Source organism: Syngnathus acus, chromosome 4 (assembly GCF_901709675.1).
Source record: "Syngnathus acus chromosome 4, fSynAcu1.2, whole genome shotgun sequence".
Lineage (NCBI taxonomy): Eukaryota > Metazoa > Chordata > Actinopteri > Syngnathiformes > Syngnathidae > Syngnathus > Syngnathus acus.
Genome location: NC_051090.1, coordinates 7,903,650 through 7,922,810, shown reverse-complemented (window position 1 = coordinate 7,922,810; position 19,161 = coordinate 7,903,650). Strand labels below are relative to the sequence as shown.

The 19,161-nt window shown below is 39.0% G+C and overlaps 1 protein-coding gene across 3 annotated transcripts; it reads right to left on the bottom strand.

Annotated features, from left to right (window-relative positions):
• Positions 1–7: 7 nt before the first annotated feature.
• Positions 8–18,059, bottom strand: atp13a3 (ATPase 13A3). 3 transcript variants are annotated; one of them, XM_037249231.1, is made up of 34 exons: positions 17,838–18,059; positions 14,290–14,377; positions 13,243–13,329; positions 12,978–13,151; positions 12,475–12,696; positions 12,303–12,373; positions 12,115–12,198; positions 11,773–11,842; positions 11,505–11,639; positions 11,034–11,106; positions 10,631–10,762; positions 10,355–10,537; positions 10,050–10,207; positions 9,630–9,818; positions 9,295–9,356; positions 8,964–9,114; positions 8,468–8,584; positions 8,278–8,295; positions 7,960–8,113; positions 7,710–7,830; positions 7,384–7,508; positions 7,062–7,222; positions 6,755–6,865; positions 6,596–6,675; positions 6,477–6,519; positions 6,267–6,376; positions 6,074–6,170; positions 5,780–5,852; positions 5,529–5,706; positions 5,128–5,306; positions 4,953–5,041; positions 4,786–4,866; positions 4,123–4,206; positions 8–2,942 (listed from the first exon to the last, which is right to left on the bottom strand). In XM_037249231.1, the coding sequence occupies exons 3-34, from the start codon at positions 13,291–13,293 to the stop codon at positions 2,751–2,753; spliced, it is 3,768 nt and encodes a 1,255-aa protein (XP_037105126.1). In that variant the 5' UTR covers positions 13,294–13,329; positions 14,290–14,377; positions 17,838–18,059; the 3' UTR covers positions 8–2,750. The 3 variants fall into 3 exon arrangements, with proteins under 3 accessions (XP_037105126.1, XP_037105128.1, XP_037105129.1); XM_037249233.1 differs by having other exon boundaries at positions 14,304–14,377; XM_037249234.1 differs by lacking the exon at positions 4,123–4,206.
• Between the last annotated feature and the right edge of the window lie 1,102 nt (positions 18,060–19,161).

The window sequence follows — 19,161 nt, the reverse complement described above, 5'->3', positions numbered from 1 at the left end:
ACAGAAAATGTACATCCCAAATAGTAATAGACATAATCCAACTTTTCGTATTGTTGTCAATTCAAATGGAGTTACCATATAGAGAATGTCTATGCATCTTATTCCATTTCTCAAATAACCAATCAAGGTAAAAAAAAAAAAAAAAAAAAGTTTGGAAACAATAACAGCTTTGTATCGGTAGCATGTTGCTGTCTTCATAACAATACATTTGTGCCATAAGTGGCAAATATCAAAAAGCTTGGGCACATCAGGTCCCCCCCAGCAAATATTGCAAGCAGGCAAAATAATCACAACTACTGTGACATTGCATACATAACAAAAGAATTAACTTATCAAAACAGAACTGGTCACAATGGCTTTCATGAGCATAGTCAGCACTTTCCATAACTTTGCCATGCTGCTTGTACTGGACAAAAATTGAGTAGGTACATCCGCTAAACGTTATGTATGGTAGCAGCGACATTTTCACAACCCTTTTGCATGAGTATATTGACTTTCTTTGGGTCGGTCACTGAAACAAAATGAATAAAAGTAGACGTCTGTGAACCTCAGAAAGAATTACTTCTTACATTCTACAGCTTTGTGTCCTTGTTTTTGAGCCTAGAAAGTAGAGTCTTAGTATTCCGTAAATAATTAGCGCCTTGATTTTGAAGCAGTGCAACCCGGTTTGGTATGCAACAATTTACATATAACCACAAATAGCTATATAGCCAGCTAATTGAACCACACTGTTGGCAGATAAAACAAAAGTGCTGCCTCCAAAATGGTACATTTATTCAGAGATAAAGTTCTTGGAAGGAGCATTGATTTAAAAATAAAAGTGCATTGAAAATATTACATTGACCTTAAAGCCTCTATGTGTGGTTGACAAATGGATTCAGTGTTGCTTTCAACGCAGCAAAGCAGTGAGCTGATGAAATGCAGAATGCATATGCATTGCACCTTTAATCATTCTTCCATGGGAAGAGTTTTTAGCATGGTTGAGCAAAGCTTTTTCTTTTTGTAAAGTAAAAAAAAAAAAAAAAAAAAGTATATCTTCGGAGTAACATTCCCAATGCACAATTGAAAAGTTGTATCGTTGTTTGTAGTAATGGCGCAAAGGCATTTTAGCATCTCGCAAACATGCAGCGTAAACATCTTTACATGGCCACATTTTGCCATCGAGTGGCCGACATATTTTGAGTTTAGGACTATATTTATGATCACACTTGTCAGCAGCAAAATGCTTTGGCTGGTGAGAAGCAGCACAGCAAAAGTCATGTTAAAAAATTAGGGATAACACTTCAGTCTCAGAGGCTGGTTGTTGGTGGTATGACATCGAATTGTCAGTCGTATGCACAACTACCACTGCTGGCTTGTTTCAAGAAAAGACTGTCAGTCTCTTACTGTCCAGAAAGTCATTTATCAGTATTCACTGTGGTTTATAACAAAATCTGTTGTGAAAGTGCAATATAAATAAAGATGTATTGTAAGTATTCAATATTTAATTGGCTTTTAAAGGCCCTCACACTGACTTAACTATTAGCAAGGCTGAATAAAGAGCGGGACTGGGAATAAGAAATACATAGGGTCCCAAATGTTTTTTGTATTTAGTTCCAGGTATCATTCAGAGAGATGTGACGCCATCCGTATTTAATGTCTTGGGTTTTGTAGTTTTTCTACTAGCTTTCTTTTGTCCCGTGATACATGGCAAATTTACTTTTACTCCCCAACTGCAGTTCTGTGCTTCTCAGAAAAGTTTAATGGCCGTTAACACCCCTCCAGCGCTTAGTATACCTAAATCCAGAAAATGTTTTTCAAAACAGAATTTGTTCTCGACAAACCACAAGGTCTTCTGCTTCGACCATCACTGATGAAAACACCAAACTCCTAGAGTTGGCATTTGTGCAAAGCATCCGGACAAGTGTGCATTGGAGTGAACTGCAGCCGGTTGCAGGCAAACTTGCCAGGTGGCAATTTCAATGTCAGTTAGCACGACATTGGGAAAATGATACGATCCGTTTACAGAAATTGCCAAGTCTAAGATGAAAAAAACCAATAGCCATCTATCCAAATGATACCCGAGGAAAGCGAAATGGAAGTGTATAGAAACTGTGGATACCCTTTTTAAAATGTAACATTGACTGCACAGGCTTGTTAGTGACTACGACACAGTAGCAAGCAGGACATGCAGCAGACCACCAACAGCCAGTCATGCAACCCACTTAATAAATAAATGCCCCTAAAAGAAAAACGGAGTGACAAAACTATGACAAAAGTGAACTCTACAGTTCAAAGTAGGTGATGGATTGGGTGGAAAAAGGCTCTCCAGTAGTCTACGCTTAATTACTTTTTGTCATGAACTCTAATTCCACGATTCCAATATGTCACCGGGCGCTTTCATAGTCGGAAACTTAATACAGCAATTGCCTGCAATTGTTAAAAATACAATTAGGTTTCCAATATATGCATATGAATCACAAAATATTAACTGGAAATAAAATCTAACCCTTTTGCCAAGCTTCACTTCTAATTTGAAGGTAAAATTATTTCATTTCATTTCATTGACTGAAGACCCCAGCCCACAACTGGCTCAAGCAGACGTCATGTCATCATTCAAATGTGTTTGAGTGGTTGATTTTTTTTTTTAACTAGATTATTATACAATCCTCAAGACCAGTGACAAGCAGTGATCAAGTGAGCGCTTCAATAAGTTAATGTGCAAACATACTTTTTGCTGATAGTTCCTGTATGAAATGTGTTAATCGATGCTAGGAAATGCTCTTCATTTGATAAGAGGAACCATTTTCAGGGCAGGCTTTGGCTTCAGTAGTCGTGGTTGGTTTTGGGGGCCAGTCAGGGTCCACGCTGAGCTCCTGGGCCAGATGCATGTAGCGAGCCTTGCGGGTCACCTTGTTTGGGCAGCACAGACACTTGTCTGCTGCCAACAGCTCAAAGCCTTTCTGAAATGTCCACAAGCCCACACAGGTTAAATATTAATTTCAGAAAATGAAATCAAATGGGAGGATTTCATCCTGTTATACATTGTGGAGTTTTTCTAAAATATTTCCAATCATAGGAGACACAGACATACTCATTTGCATGCATCAACTCTCTCAGGAATGCTTTTGTCTTCTGAGAAAATATTGCCCAAAACGATCAAAATGTACTTCTTAAAGTACACCTCTTAATAGCAGGTGTATGGGAAGGAAAAAAAAAAAAAAAAAAAGAACTTAATCTGTTTCAGCATTTAAATTCAAAAGGTGAAACTCAATATACAGATGCGCTACAAAAAATTACATTTCTTTTTTTTTTTTATATTTCTGGTGAGAACAGCTTGCAGCTAACATCGGAAAGTCGTCTCAATCCATTTAATGGGGCAGTATCTCAAATATTTCGAGCTTTATGTGGTTGCAATGAAACAGTTGCAAGTATAATTAATTCTTCCGTCTTCTTTCATTGTGTGGACCAACCTGAAATGCATTCCACATAAGTTAGAGAGCGATCATTTCTGTAATTTGTATCTTCAGTCGATAATAGAAGCAATATTGTGGCAAAATGGATATTGTTTCCCTTCTAATACATTTGTAACGCTTTAGGCAATAAGCATCATACTATTTGACTCCAACAGGTTTGCATGCACTTAAGAACAAAATTGAGCATGGCAGTTTAAAGGAGTTTGCTATGAGTTTTTGTTCAACGCAATCCTTAAAACTTAAAAAAAACAAAGCGAATGGAGTAACAGATAAAATGAGATTTTCACAGTAAATCTTTACATATTCAGCAAAGGAGTCAAATGTGAACATATTGGTGAAGACATTGATTAGCCTTCTTCAAACACATTTCACTGAGGTCGGTAACTTACTGTTGAGAGAATTAGATAAGCACTCGTGCTACCGAGTGAGGAGACAAATGCAGCAAGTAGAGCTTTGAGGCTAGCAAGGTGCAACGGGAGGGTAGCAGACTGAGAGAGCAGGCGGTTATGAATTTATAAGTCCAAGGGGGGGGGGGAAAGTCTTGGTAAGTTGACCACCGCCAAGTTATCACTATTGATCATGATGTGCCAAAACAAAATGGGGGAGGGAACACCACACAGACGGAAAATGAAAGGGGCTAGGAAAGGAGATGCCAGTTTTTTCCAACCTGTGGTGGTGGGGCAGCAGGAGCGATGCCCTGCTTGTCTCTGCTGAACACAAACTTCCATAAGACGATGTCAATGATGAAGGTCTGTGGCGCAGTGGGCAGGGGACAGAATTACAGAGAGGCTAATTTGATTTCATGTAGTGTTGAATATTTTTCCTTAGCAGGGCCTTCTCTTTTAATTTTTGCAATTAAGTGATAATTTTGGACAAAAACAACAACAAAAGGAAATTGCGCAGGCGTATTAGCTCACAAACATTGACAATTAGTGCAATTCTTGATTATGTCAAATTATTTTGTTTGATTGTAGTCAGCAAAACAGTACGATCTCGGGTGTATGCTAAGCACGGCGTGTATGCGAAGGCAGCCAAGTGTTAGGAAGCTCGGTAAAAACTGCTCCACTGAGCAAAAGCAACAATTCATAGACTATCCATTAATTTTCATGCACTTCAAGAGCAATGAATAATTCCATTCTACTGAAACGCAATCTTCCTGATAAATACGAGCAGGAGTCTAAAAAAAAGAACAAGTTACATTTTATAACATATTGAACGATCCTGTTGTCAAGGGAATGAGACAACAATGAGGACACTGCATGAGGGGGGGGGAAAAAAACTCTCCATGAGAAAACAACCAGTAGTTACCATATTGGTTCACGAGTCTTACCTCTACCACAACTGACACGACAGCGTTGGCCACGATGACAAGCACGAGTTTTAGTTTCCAATCAAGAGGAACACAAACAATCTGTGAAGACCAAAAAAAAAAAAAAAAAAAAGTTTAGACAAGCAACTCCTTTTATTTGTGCAGTCTGATCATTCTTACACTATTACCTGTAGAAATTCATCTATGGCTTGAGCAGGGTAGAACATGTTGGTGAGGAGGAAAATGTACAAAATCAAAGCAGTCACGACAAAAGGCCCTGGAAGAAGCATATCAAGGAAAGATACTGTTAGGCAAATATCCAACTATTTGCAATTTGTGATTGTTTAGAAGTGACAATCGTACAATTCTTGTAGCTTGGTTGCCTAAAAGGTTTGCCCTTTGAGAAGATAATGGCAACCAAAAGGTACTGGAAGCAGGTAACATAGAAAAGGCTGGTGTTCTCATAATTTTGGATGTTGTGGTCATCGACTTCAGTTTCATTGAGGTTGGACATATTTGTGTGTGAAGACACGTTGCAGGCACTGAAAGAACAAGGAGATGGCTACTGAGACTTAAAATATGGAAAGGTGTACATTCGTAATTGTTTTATACATTCAACAATTAACACAACGTCATTTACCAATTCAAATTTCAAGCTCTTTCAACATATTTTTTGTTTTTTCCAGCACATTAAAGCGGTGGTAATTATATTATTAAAAAAATGTCCAAATACACCCTGATCACGAGTGTTGTCATGTTCTCACTCTGAAAGCGGTGTCCAGATGGTGTACCAAGGCTGTATTTGGACCCAAAAAAACGCAAGCATCTGGAAGCCAAAGCAGATGAGTATCTGGCTCAGCACAGATAAGAGCAGAGGCCCTGAGATCAGGCCCGATGGAGGAGGATGTGCGACTAGTTCTTTCCATGCCGGGTTCCGACTCACTGAAAAGGGAGAAATCAGCCACCAATCAACACCACTCTTTACTTTCTTAAACCCATTTTCTCCAAAACTTACTGGTGAAAACAAGGACAAGGATGATGGCTATATCGATGAAAAGGAACTGGAAATCTCCAAGGTTACTGAGAATCTGAGAGGAAAGGAGAACATTTGTGTTTTAGGAAACAATTCACTGCTTTTCCCAAGACTCCCACAGGCAGGGGTACCCTAAGCGAAAGAAAAGAGGATTCTACAGGGGTGCATGGTTAACCCAATATAATATTTTCAATATGCAGTGTTGAAGTGGCTGTAAGTCCATGGCAGTACCCCTGCCTATGGGCAGGTGATTGTGAGCAGAACAGCGTTACATACGGAGTACAGGAGAGTGACACTAATGTATTGGATGATGCTGTAAAGGGCCATGAACTTGAATACACAAAAGGAGGTGATGAGAGCAGCACGGCCCTCCCTGTAAAAAGTCAGAGAGCACTTGTTAGTTTGCTATCCTAGACATTAAAGAAACGTCAAGCAACTGTAAAAATAAATTTGAAATATGGAAAGAAACCTGATGAGGCTTGGGACACATGAGATATTAGGCGTTCTGGATGTGAATGGAGAGGCCACAGAAGCTTCGAGCTCTGACAAAGAGATGCCACTATGAGCCCTTTTCAACGCCTGAGGGGGGGAAAAAAGCATAATGGCAAATATTTAGGTTGAATAAAATGTATGTTTATTATTGTCACTCTTATGTTAACTCGAAAGGCCTGCAACTTACTCCACAGTCGTTTGCTCCATCTCCACACATTGCCACAAAGTATCTGAGAAAATGACAGAAGAATGAAAAGTTTATTTTACATTATCATTAGAGTTTAATGCAAATATTTTTATACTCACTCCACATCCTGTAATGCCTCAATGAGTTGGGTTTTCTGATCCGGGGCCATTCTGGCAAACACTGTTCCATGTAGCACCAACTTTAAAATTATTATACAAAGGTTATTAGATGTTAATCGTCTTCAAATACACAGTAGTCCCTCTGGCAAGAAGTCACACCTTTGGAAGCATGTCTGGGAAATGCTCCGAGATGATTGCAAATGACTTTCCGTTCATGGCAAAATGGTAACGCTCTTGTTGTTTGGGCTCATCCAGGCTGATGCTCACGTCCTAAAACAGGAGTTAAACATGGATGAACATTTCACAGTTTTTTTTTTTTTTAGATCAAAACATTGTTTTTTTTACATTTTTATGGTCCTTAAGATAACATTTGAACAGAACCTTCAAATCTGACAGCAAAAAAAATATAAAAAATATTGTATTTGACTAAGCAGGTCATTTGTGCATGTTTTTACAGTCATCTCACCTCAAGATGTGCTGCCATACTTGGCTTGTCTGCACACCTCCATGTGATCCTGGCAGTCTGTCCATCATGTGGAGGGATTGCGTCTGAAATGATGACCGTGTCCTGTGGAAGGATCATTCCACAGTCCCGAGCCACAGAGATGGCTGTCAGAATGTTATCGCCTAAAAATGTAAACATTTTAAGATTAATGGAGTGGTCGTAGTGGCATCTGATTTTCATGTCACCTTTCTGATATATACATATGTATTACAAAAATGTATGAAACCACATTGTTGCCTTTTTTTTTTTTGCTATTGTGACCCGCATAGGTCTTCATTCTTACCCGTAACCATGACAGTACGAATGTTGGCTCTGTGGAGATCTTGCAGAACTGCCGACGTTTCGGTTTTCAACTTATTCTGCATGATTATTAAACCCAGGAACTCCATGTTTGTCTCGATGTGATCTCTAGTTTATGAAGAGATATACATATTTTGTTTCAGTCCCAAAAATGTTTTTCTTCAATAAATAAAATATCACGCGCTATGTGTCTAAATACAATATATAAAAATGATTGATTATCGTACTTATTTTTCAGCAATGCAATACAAATCCGGCTAAATTACACGTTTGTATTCGCCACTTGTTAAAATTACCAAGGCACTATACCTGTTTACATTCTGGACCTTGTGCCACGTGAGTTTGGATTCAAGACGACGATGAGCCAAAGCTATTACTCGGAAGCCTTGCTTGGTGTAACCCTCCAAGACCTCTGCAAAATTATCTGGCACTATAAAGATAAAGAGAAAATGAAGAGAATTGCTGTTTCTATTCATGCAAAAGCAATCAGGTAAAAAACAATTTTTAATTGGAAGGGTAAAATCTAGTGACAACCTATAGTAAAGTAAATAGAGCTCACCTGTTTCGGTCTTGCAGTGGTGAGCCACCACCTCCGGTGCTCCCTTCATGTAGGCATCCATACGTTTCTCCCCTAACAGGCGAGCAACCACACTCATCCTCTGGAGTGCAGAGGAAAATGGAAACTGCCGCACAATACCTATCTCATATTGAGACTACACAAAAAACAAATCTGATTAGCATTATTTTTTTTAAGTTGATTAAAACAAATTTTACTCCTGTCATAAAACATTTTTATAGGTTATTAATTCCCAGGAAAACTAGAAATAAGACAAAAAAAGGAATTTGATATCTCTTAAAAAAAAAAAAAACTACTTACAGGCAGGTCATAAAGTTCCTAGAATGTGAAAAGGACAGAAGAACAGTCATTAGAAAGAAAATAATTTGCTTTTTTTTTTTATGAATGTTCAGGAGAAAAATTTAATCAGATCCACCAAGCCTAAATGTAGTGTTGCATTTCCTACACTTTGTGGGCTCACAACCATCCCTCAAGGAATTGCATTATTTACCATGTCCTGCTCTGTTGATGATGGCTGTGAGGGCAACAGCTGCTTTGTGGGTCTAACCACAGTCGGCATGATGCGATTGTGGAGAGCCGTTTCTTCCTCAGTGGCTTCCTCCAGGATCTAAAGGGACAGATTGGAATGTATTATCTAGATTAGACAATGTTTCTCTTGATCTCGCAATTATAGACGTTTCAAGCCATGATTGCGGCAGGCTATCCAGTATTAACTAACAAATTGAGAGAAAATGAAAAATGTATATTTGTTTTTTACAGTCTTAATTATTTCTGCATATTGTATCATACAATAATAAACTATGCTTCTAATTCAAACAACGATCACCACATGTTACACTTAGGCACCATTATGTCATTTTGGCGACAATGTGCTAGTCCAAGTGTCTAGTATTAAATGTCTGGACGGCTGGCTGGGTCTCACTGCTACATATAAAATATTGGATTGAATTGTATTCTGTAGATCATTTTGCAAGTACTGAACTTACCCAACCAGTAGCCTCAAACATTTTGAGGTCCAGTGGATCTCCAGACAACTGGCCCTCTATTTTGGTAAGAGAATGGCACGTGGCCATGCAAGCAACAAACTGGGACTTTACTAGATTTTCCTTGGAGGCTTTTTCATCTGATTGCAGGAAACTGAAAAGGTAAAAAATAAAAGGAGGAGCAAATTAATAAATGAATATATACTGTATTGTTGTCATGAATCATAAGCAAGAGCAATAATCTCCTCCATCACTAATGTAATATGTATTGCAGATAACCAGAAGGGCACCATACAATATATAAATAAGTTTATGCAGGATAGTATGACCTTACCTGCCATTCTCTACTCTTTGGACTCCCCATAAGTCTAAACCGTCTTCCGTAAGAGTTCCTGTCTGGCACAAGATTGAGGTACATAATCATTTACCTTTAGAAATTTAATAACCCACAAGAGATAATGGCACATGATTAGGGTAAATAATCATCTACCTTTAGCATTTTAATAACCCACAGCAAGAGATAAGTAAATCCAATAAAATAATTAATTAGATGAGATTTCCTGGCTGCCAAATTACTTATGCAAAATGTCCAAGTTTAGCTTTTTAATAACCCATATACCTAACGAAAAGAAAACATGAGGAAAAAAAAAAACAAGCTTAGTAACTCACCTTGTCAAAACAGACCAGATTGATCTGCCCACAAATATTAATCCTTTGAGGGCTGATGCAAAAAATGCCAATGTTTTTAAGGCGTCGTTGGGCATACACAATACCAGCTGTCATGGCTGCGGGCAGCGCCGGGGGAACCGTGATGGTAATAATGTCCAGGGATTCGATGATGATGGTCTTGGCTGGCACCTGGGAAGCCATAAATGAGTCATTTTTAACTCAAGGTCATTGAAGTTCAAGTGTTAACATATCCACACTAGTCTAGTAAACTAAACCGTTTTGTAAACAAATGAATTTTGTGGCAAGCATTGTTACCATATTATATAAACCTGTATTCATATGAATGTTTAGAACCACAGCATTGAGAATGTTTTCGTTGGAAGTTCCAGAGCTCTCCATCTTTATTTTGGCAAAAATTACTTTGTTCACGATGCTAAGGGCGATGGAGTAGACAAAGCCAATCCCAGCCACGCCCACCAGACACAACAGAAAAAGGTAGGCATCACGGTACAGCTTGAAGTCTGTGGGTTTGGGGTATAGGATGGAGCGTACCAACTGGCCTTTGGCTGTGCTGAAGCCTAAGTGAGACAAAGTGAAGTTTATACTTTCAAATAAGTCAATGGACACTATCTTCTGAGTTATCAAATTAGACTTCAAAATACTAAAAACATGTCAAAGGCAGTGTGGGTTCATCAAACTACTATTTAAGGGTGGCACACGCCTACCTGTGCGGACTACTACAGCTTTGACCAGTTCACCAGTGTAAAAACGTGTCTGGATGACATTAGTTCCACAGAAGAGTGTGTGTCGCTTGTGCTCCTCTATGCTATAGGCACTCAAAGCCTCATCGCCACTCTCCCCTGGCAACTGGTTTGGAAGGTTGGTCTTTGTCACTGGAACACTTTCACCTGTGGAAGGGTAGACCGGTATCAGCACATGGCATTAGATTGGGCCAGTTTTTTTTATCTTTTTTATTTAAAATACCAAATTCTGTTTCTGACCTGTAAGCATGCTTTCATTGACAATGCAAGTGCCGCTGACCAGCACGGCATCACATGGCATAATGGTCCCATTGCTGGGGATGACTATTACATCCCCAGGCACCAAATCAGTAGACATAATTTCTTCAATATCTGCCATAAAAGAACAAATTGTGCGTTTAATCAAATGTGAAAATAATCCCTAGTCACAGCCATAGGGTGAATAACCTGTAATTGACAGGTAGCTGAACCTGAAGCAGTCTCAAACAAGTAGAACTTTGCATTTTAGTATAACATCACTCCCTATAATGTGATATTGCTGAGCTGTTATTTAATTTTCTTTCTACAGCACACATAGTACAACTTCTACCAATAATGCCAAAGGTTATCAGCAGATATTGGGCTGAAAAAATAAAATACAAACCATTATTGGCTCGGCATACAGATACACGAACAATACTGTGAGCTGCCACCATATCATGAAGCATGACGTATTGCTAGAGAATGGAGAGAAGAAAACTTTGTTTGAAATTGCCTTTTCATTAAAAAATCGAAACCACAAAAGTACAGAACCCGTAAATATTGAGCGCAATGGTGAAAAGTATGATGGCAACCACCCCACCAAGAGTGGAATTTATGGCAACATTGAAAAGAGATAAATCCCAAGCTCATTATGAATCAGAGACTCACTTTTTGTACCAGACCAACTAGTTTTAGAATCACTGTGCTAGAGGTTGCACTAAGAGTTCGTCTTATTTCTTTTCTGCCGATTACCTCGCCTTTGATAAGCTAGTTGACAAAGTCCAATATTTCATAACTTGAATCAAGCACACTTTGTTCTTGGATTGAGTTTGATACAATGTTTCTTTGTGTTATAAAATTTCCACAAGCTTACCTTTTTGATGGTATATAGAGAGGTAGCTATGGATATTAAGGACATGAGAACAATGGCAATAGCATAATAGTAATATTCGTCGGCACTCCACAATATCACACTGAAGAGTTGGAAGATATAGAAAGGATTTAGGACCTATAGAAAAAAAGAAAGTGACAAGACATTAGATAGACATGTGCTGCAATGATAAAAAAATATAAGAATTGAAATTCTGAATTTGGACATTTTTACAGCTGAAATAATATTAAAACATCCTCATAGGTCTTACCTCTTTGATAAGCAGCTTGAAAACAGAAGGCACTTTCACTTCAATTTCATTCAATCCAAAAAACAGTCTCCTACAATATAGAAACAAATGAAAAAAACATTTTGCTACTTGCTATCGACTGAAAATGACATCAGTTGCTCAGGGGGCTCAAGTTACGACCAATCACGACTCAGCTTGCAAAAGTCCCATGGCCAAACTCAAATAATTCAAGTGCTATTTGGTGTGTTTAGACTCGTGGGACCCCCCCCTCCCCATAGAACATATTGTTGTTAAAAATGTTTTTCACTTGGCACTGTAGGTCTTAAGCTAACCAGCAAAATATATTTGGGATTCAGATATTACCTGTACTCTTGCTGGTTCCTGGTTAGGCCTTTGCTGTGCTCTGAGTGGAGAGTGGCAGCAGTGACATTGAGATCATCCAGGCCTCTGTCGGACAAAGTCACAGCAATATACAACATTGACTACTTCGTCATGTCATGTCAAAAAGAAGTCTACTATTTAACAAAAAGATGCAGATGAAAAATACTTACGTTAAAACTTGAAAGTTCTGCACTCTATCATTCCAATAATATTTTGTGCTGTGTAGGGTAAAATAATGTATCTGAAAGACAGAAATGAGGAGAGAATATGACATTTGCGGCAAATGTAACATTACCTGTGTGTATGAATGGAGTGCGAAGAGAAGACAAGGCTTTGTCCTACCTTGGTGGGTGGGTATTCCACATATCTTCTGATGAGCTCCTGAGCGGGGATCCCATGAGAAGAGTGGCGAGTGTCTCCATTGGCTAAAGATGAAGAGGAGAAGGAAAAAGGAGGGGGGGTCGGGGAAGGGGAGGTGGTCTGGGTCTCCAGGTTGTGGAAGGGGTTGCTTCCTGGGGCTAGAATCACTCGAACCTTAGCCAGGAACCAGCGCCGGAATTCATCCTAGTTAAAAGTATAACTTTTATCGATATGCATCTAATTACAGCGTGTGCAAGTTTGTAAAGTTTTGCTCAATTTTCTATCCAGATAATCAACAATAAATTGTTCATGTTCTCTGGCCCTATTGCTGTCTGCTCCAAAGTAAGTGAAAACCTTACACTGGACAAGAATTAAAGTACAATCCCCCTTTTCTCTGATCATTTTTGGATTTTTTTCCCACCGATGTGACATTAACAATGCTCCTTTGTACGCCTCCATTTTTGCAAAAAAAATAAATTACAAACCGTAGAACGCAGCAACACCACTTCGGCATCACAGGCTGTGGTAGGGATGCAGGTGGCCTTGACGCACCACTCTGGCATCCAGTAGAGCAGCAGGAGTAGGAAGCCCCCCGTACAGAGTACCCCAAGACCCACCAGTGCCAGTCGCCAGCGGCACAATCGGTAGCCTTGCAACTCCTTCAAAGTGGAAGTAGAGAAAGAAGGGCACGATATAAAAACTTGAAACAATTTGCACGTTTCGGCTGACATATCAATAAAGGATACTCACCATCTCTTCATCTTCCCCCTTGTTGAGGACCTTTAGGTCTCCCTTCTCCATGATTCAAAGCTGAATGCAAAGCACCCTCCTTTGTCACTGCAGAGACAAAAATATTTGTCTCATCAGTTTAAGTTATTGTGGTTACTCATTATATATATGATATATAAAGGCAGTTATTGTTTCTAGACTGAGGTTTCTCATTAACTATAGAAGGAGAAGTAAACAGCACAGCAGGAAATACACCAGTTCCACCAACTAGGCCTGACCTGAAGTACGTAAAGGGCCACTGTTGCCTCTCCCACCCATAGCTGATCTTATCAACTCAACTTTACATGGGTGGGCGGTGTGGCAGCCAGCGGAATATTTTGCTTTGGGCCAAACCCTTCCGAGTATTGGACAACAGAGGCCCGCTAGCACTAGGAAAGCACATACTTTAAACCCTTGAATCATCTAATGATATCTATGATTCAGAAACAGACAACTTTTTTTATCCGACAAGGGACAACTCATTTGTAATTTCCCCATATGCATTTGTATTTGCGTGCATTTCAGATTTTGATTATGTGAAGATCATTGAAAACAACACTGATGAAGAAATTAGGAGCGCTGTAAAGACCAAAATAAATAACTGTAGTGTTAGCAGCCAAGAGATCAGGAGCAAAGATTAGCACCATTTATTGTTTGCTGTCAAAAACAAAGACAACAAATTCTGCACCAGAAGACGCAACCTCTCATGAGCAAGAAGAATAGCAAGGGAGTGAGTTTTAGGACAAAGAAGTTCATTTGTGTCTTTCTGAATTATCAAAACGTTAAGTAGGTGCTACTGTATATTGTTGGCAGCCTTGGTCACCGAGATATGTTGGCTTCCTGACAAACATTGACGTATATTCAATAGGTAAACGAAACAGGTCTAACTTGAATAAGTTACTCTGTCAACAGGGCTTGTAACTATTGTAAAACATGTTGGGAAATCAAGTATAGCAAGGTTGGAAGGATAAAGCGTAAACCTTAATAATTGTGTCAGTTTAAGAGAAGGTCTAGAGACAAATGTACCACCTTCCTGCTTCTACCTTGAGAGCCTAGGACAAACTGCCCCAGGTGGTCTCCTGCAATGAGCTTGCTCTTCCCACACCAACCTGGAACCCTACAGGAACAAATAAAGTCACAAAAATCACCCTGAGGAAAATGACAATGAAGGTATATTGAAATGTTTTTAAATGGGGACCCATTAAAGACACAAACAAACAAGAACTGATAAGAAATATGAGTGTGCAGTGCAAAATAATAGACGTTGCGCTGTACACAAAGAATATGAACAATAATATGATGATGATAATAATATGAAGAATATGCCTGATGCTCGCGAGTTGCAATATTTGAACCTACACCGCAAAAGTGTGGGGGGGGGGACAACAAACTAGTTTTCTTCTCAGTGCATCCACATCAGAGGCTAAAAATCGTGCAAAGGAGTTTTTTTTATGTAAGTACGAAAATATTTCCTTCAGCAGTGCTAAGCATTACTTTGTGTATATTTGACACAAAGACCTCTACCTTTCTGTATTGTTTTTAAGCAGAGCCACGAAAAGGAAAGGGGAAACAATGAGCCATGACATAATGACAAAATCCATAATTCATGGAAGCATTTGGAGGAAAATGCATTTTGTTATCATCATGCTGCTCAGTCCATGTGCTTTCTTTATCACTTCCCCTCCTATTCTTGGGCCATAATAGCAAAGCTTTGCTCCCGTCAAGGGCCAATCATGTCGTTTATCATGACAGGCCTTAGCAAAAGAAAAAAAAAAAGAAAAAATCCATGACCACCTACCTTTCTGCCTGACAGACTAAACCACCTTTGCCATCTAAACATGGACACACTGTTTCGGCTTGCTCAAAGTTGTGGCTCCCCTGCTCGCAGTTTGGATTTGCTTCTTTTTTTCCCATGCCATGTATCCACTATTTTTGCTGAAACGATGGAACAAACTCCCTTTGTTTTTGAATGAATAAATGTTATCTTATCCTCAGACGTATTTTAAATGTCTTTCTTCCTCCATGCCTAACTGGATTAATAAAGTAATAAACTTAGTGGTGGAATCAAATACAGTTTTCCATTTTACTTTTTAATGGGGGAAGTGATTCATTAAACATATCAAACTGGGTCTGATTCATGAATGGAAGAAGTCTATGATGAAGTCAGAGGGAAAGCAACTTTAATAATAATAAAAAAAAAGTTAACTGAAGTTATCGGGGAATCGGTTAGGGTGCGATTATCTGATTAAGCGATGTAATAATCAATTCCAAAGCAATTTGTGAGTGACAGCACTCTCCATAAGCCTGTTTGTAATATCAAGAACATCCTCTTCTGCAGACAAGGTTCTCCAACAGGCTGTTCCATAACTGAAACGCTGTCTCATTGTATTGTCCTGACTTCTGACTAAAAGGTTTCTCCTGTATTTGTTGAGACAGACGCAGGAGAGGTCAAGATAATGTTTTACCAATTGACAGGTTCAACAAAAAAAGCGCAAGTGTGACTTACTTAATGATATGGCTAAACCAAATGTGTCTGTTACACAGTTTTATGAGAGTTCGTCATGAATTTTACACATTGTAATATTATAGCAGATATATAGGTTAAAAAGATAAGCGCAAAGGATGATAAAACTATTTTTTTAGTAGGCATCCTTCTTTTGCAGAGTCAATGATTAGAGTGACGCACAAAATCTTTCGTTTACACAGGAATTCTAAAACGCCTAAAGAAGAAAACGCCCATAATCTTTTTAATTATGGAAATTACTACAAGTTGGATACCTGGGTATCATGACCACCAGATTGCAACGTCAAAGTCAACGAGCAGGTCTTCTAAACATTAGCGAAACACATCAGCAGCTGCAGTTTAAATGAAACATTAACTATGCTACATTCCCTTGGTAATAATACTCAAATGTTGCAACATGCGTAAAGTGCATGTTGCCATAAAGCAGAAGTGAGCAATTAATTTTGCAAAAAGGTCACATTAGGAACCTGCCGAGGGCAAAGCCGACATAACCTCTGTTCTGTATTATTTTTAATTTAAGATTTAAATTTATAGTTTTGCCTTTTCAATAAACTACAGACACAGACGCAACAGATCTCTGCTATCACAGCGTAGAGAAAAATAAAAAAACAAAAAAAGAAGCACGAGTCAAAAAAGATTTCAACGAGTCAGATAGGGCAAAACGTAAAAAGAAAAATCTGCGTCAACCAAATATGCTGCAGCCATTTTGTGCGAGTTAACTCTGATTGGTATTTAATTTGGGCTAGTAATGTTGCTAGTTTTGTGTGCACTAGTAGACTACAGATTTTTGCACAGTCATGTTTCGCACTGCTGATCTAGTGCTCTGGTTGCACTACAAGGAAACAGATAGCAGAGATAGATTGTGTTTGTGAGATTAGGTATTAAAAAAGCCAGTTTTGTAAACCAAAGGTATGCGTCGTACTAGTTCTGTGGCATGCCTCCACTTTGACCTTGCACAGCCTGCATGATTTGCTCAGCTGTTGCACGACTTTACAACTCAATTGAATGATCTTTTCCCCAATGCAAAAAAACAACATTGTATTGCGCAGTATTTTTCTTGGATTGTTACGCCTCTCCGCTTTTTTTATTTTTGCTTTGTATTATTTATCTTTTACACCCTGATGGCATCTATGTAAACATTAACGTAATTAGAACTGGGGAAACGCGTCCCTTAATATTATTAGCAATGTGACAAGTAGCTGCTGTCTTTGTGAAATTTTATCTTAAAAAATGGGATGATGACTTCAAACGCCTAAAAATTTCCATGTCATTTTCCATTTCAAATTTTCAAAAATGTCCAAATTTTGGAGCGTTGTCAGGATGGATTGACCACTCCAGCCGCACTCAGTGATTTAAACAGACTGTTATTATTACTACTTGTACAAAAATAATTGTCATTTTCAGAAGAATCCAGTTGCTACAATTCAAACTTTGTGGCTCAGAAAAACGTGAAAAAGTACATTTATTTTAAAATCAAACATATTTGAATATGTTTTGTTATTTTGACGTTAAGTACAAAATGATTTAGGTAATTATGCTTGCATGTTAATGATATCTCGATTTTGCTTTGATGACAACTATCTACTTCATTCATCCCGTGACGTAAACTATAAAGATTAATTTTGATGATAGTCGAAGCCTTTGAATCTTGCCGTTGCGTTGGTTAACCATCAAGTGATTTCACGTTGAGGACATTCCAAACACCAAGAAGAAATAAGCCAAATACAAGCATGGACAGAAGTTAGCACAAACCTGAGACGAGCAGAAAGGGCTTTTAAAAGGGGGCGAAAGACTGCGCTATGTTAGCGAGCTAGCTAGCTAACGTTGGCCAAGACAGACTGTTGACCCACCACCCCAAACAGGTTGTATACTACAACACTGATCATGTCACGACCTTAAATATTACCCATAGGCTTGATCTAGTGGTTTACCATCCTCGTGTCGCTGTCACGATGAGCTCTGACTTGCGGTAGCGAGCTTTTAGCGTTTAGCAGAAGCTAAACGCCGACTGGCACACATGTGTCAAAATGACAGCAGTATCGCTGCCACTTACCCAGAACCACCGGGACTCGCTGAAGATCACCTTCGAGTCATCGTGAGGTAAGAGCAGCTGTTATCTTGGGGGGAACGTAGTTGAACAAGAGATGTAGCTGTGTGTGAGGAAATTGTTGCGTGGACACAATGTCCGTGGAGAGGCAGGCGGTGCTGTGTTGACAGCTCGGATCGGCTCGGCGAGACACTCCACTTTTGCGCCGTGTGAACTGGCCTGAACCGGCTGTGCGTCGAGCGACAGGACGTGACGTATATGACGTCACAGTAGAACGTTTAGAAACACGCAGGCAACCTGGCAATTTTTAATGGTATTAAAATGTTTATTATTAGTAGTAGTAGTAGTAGTATCATTATTATTATTGAGTGAATTATGAATCTCATATACATAATTCCTTCTTGACTGATTAACATCAAAATATTATCCACATTTACATGCAATTTCTACATCCTATTCATCATTCCATTAATTGACCAATCAGATTAGATTTTATTTCACATTATGAAAGCATTTTCCCATTATTATTTGATAACCCATCCATCCATCCATTTTCTATACCGCTTGTCCCCATGAGGGTCAAGGGCGTGCACACCTAGGGGCAATTTGGAGAGCTCAATCAGTCTACCAAGCATGTTTTTGGGAAGTGGGAGGAAACTGGAGTGCCTCGAGTAAACCCACGCAGGCACAGGGAGAACATGCAAACTCCACACAAGGAGGGCCGGAGGTGGAATTGAACCCGCACCCCCCCTAACTGTGAGGTGGACGTGCTCACCACGCCACCCTTTTATATGATAACCGAATATTATTTTATATGGTTTCGGGATGAAAACTATCCAATTCGTTTTGATCCTCTTGTTTGAAGATGAAATATCTTGTCTTTGTTTGATGAGAACAGATGAGAGGCATCGCAGGTCCTTCCTCCCTGCTGCCATCAGACTGTACAACCAGGCCGATCACCGTAGCTAACGGACAAAATAACATGCAATAACGTGCAATAACCATATGTGCAATCACACTATGTGCAATATCTGTCTACCTCACACTCTTTTACCTGCTTTCTTTGCACAGTTTTTTTTTTTTCTTCCCTTGCACTATTTTTTTATCTAATATTTTTTTTATCTCCACTGCATATTGTGTATTGTGTATTTTGTATATACTGTCCATATTTCTTAATTATATATACCTTCTACTTTTTTAAATCTTTTACCCCCTTCCCCGCATGCGTGTGTGTGTGTGTATATGTTTAAGTGTACTGCTGCTAACATAGGAGTTTCCCCATTGAGGGAATAATAAAGGATTATCTTATCTTATCTTATCTTATATGAAT

Excerpts from the sequence above, each read along its gene's own strand:
- atp13a3 (XM_037249231.1), bottom strand. The coding sequence starts at position 13,293 with ATGGAGAAGGGAGACCTAAAGGTCCTCAACAAGGGGGAAGATGAAGAG. Across the intron at positions 12,199-12,302 it reads CAGAACTTTCAAGTTTTAAC|AGGCCTGGATGATCTCAATG; the intron begins GTAAGTATTTTT and ends TTTGTCCGACAG. Across the intron at positions 5,707-5,779 it reads CCTTGTCCTTGTTTTCACCA|TGAGTCGGAACCCGGCATGG; the intron begins GTAAGTTTTGGA and ends CTCCCTTTTCAG.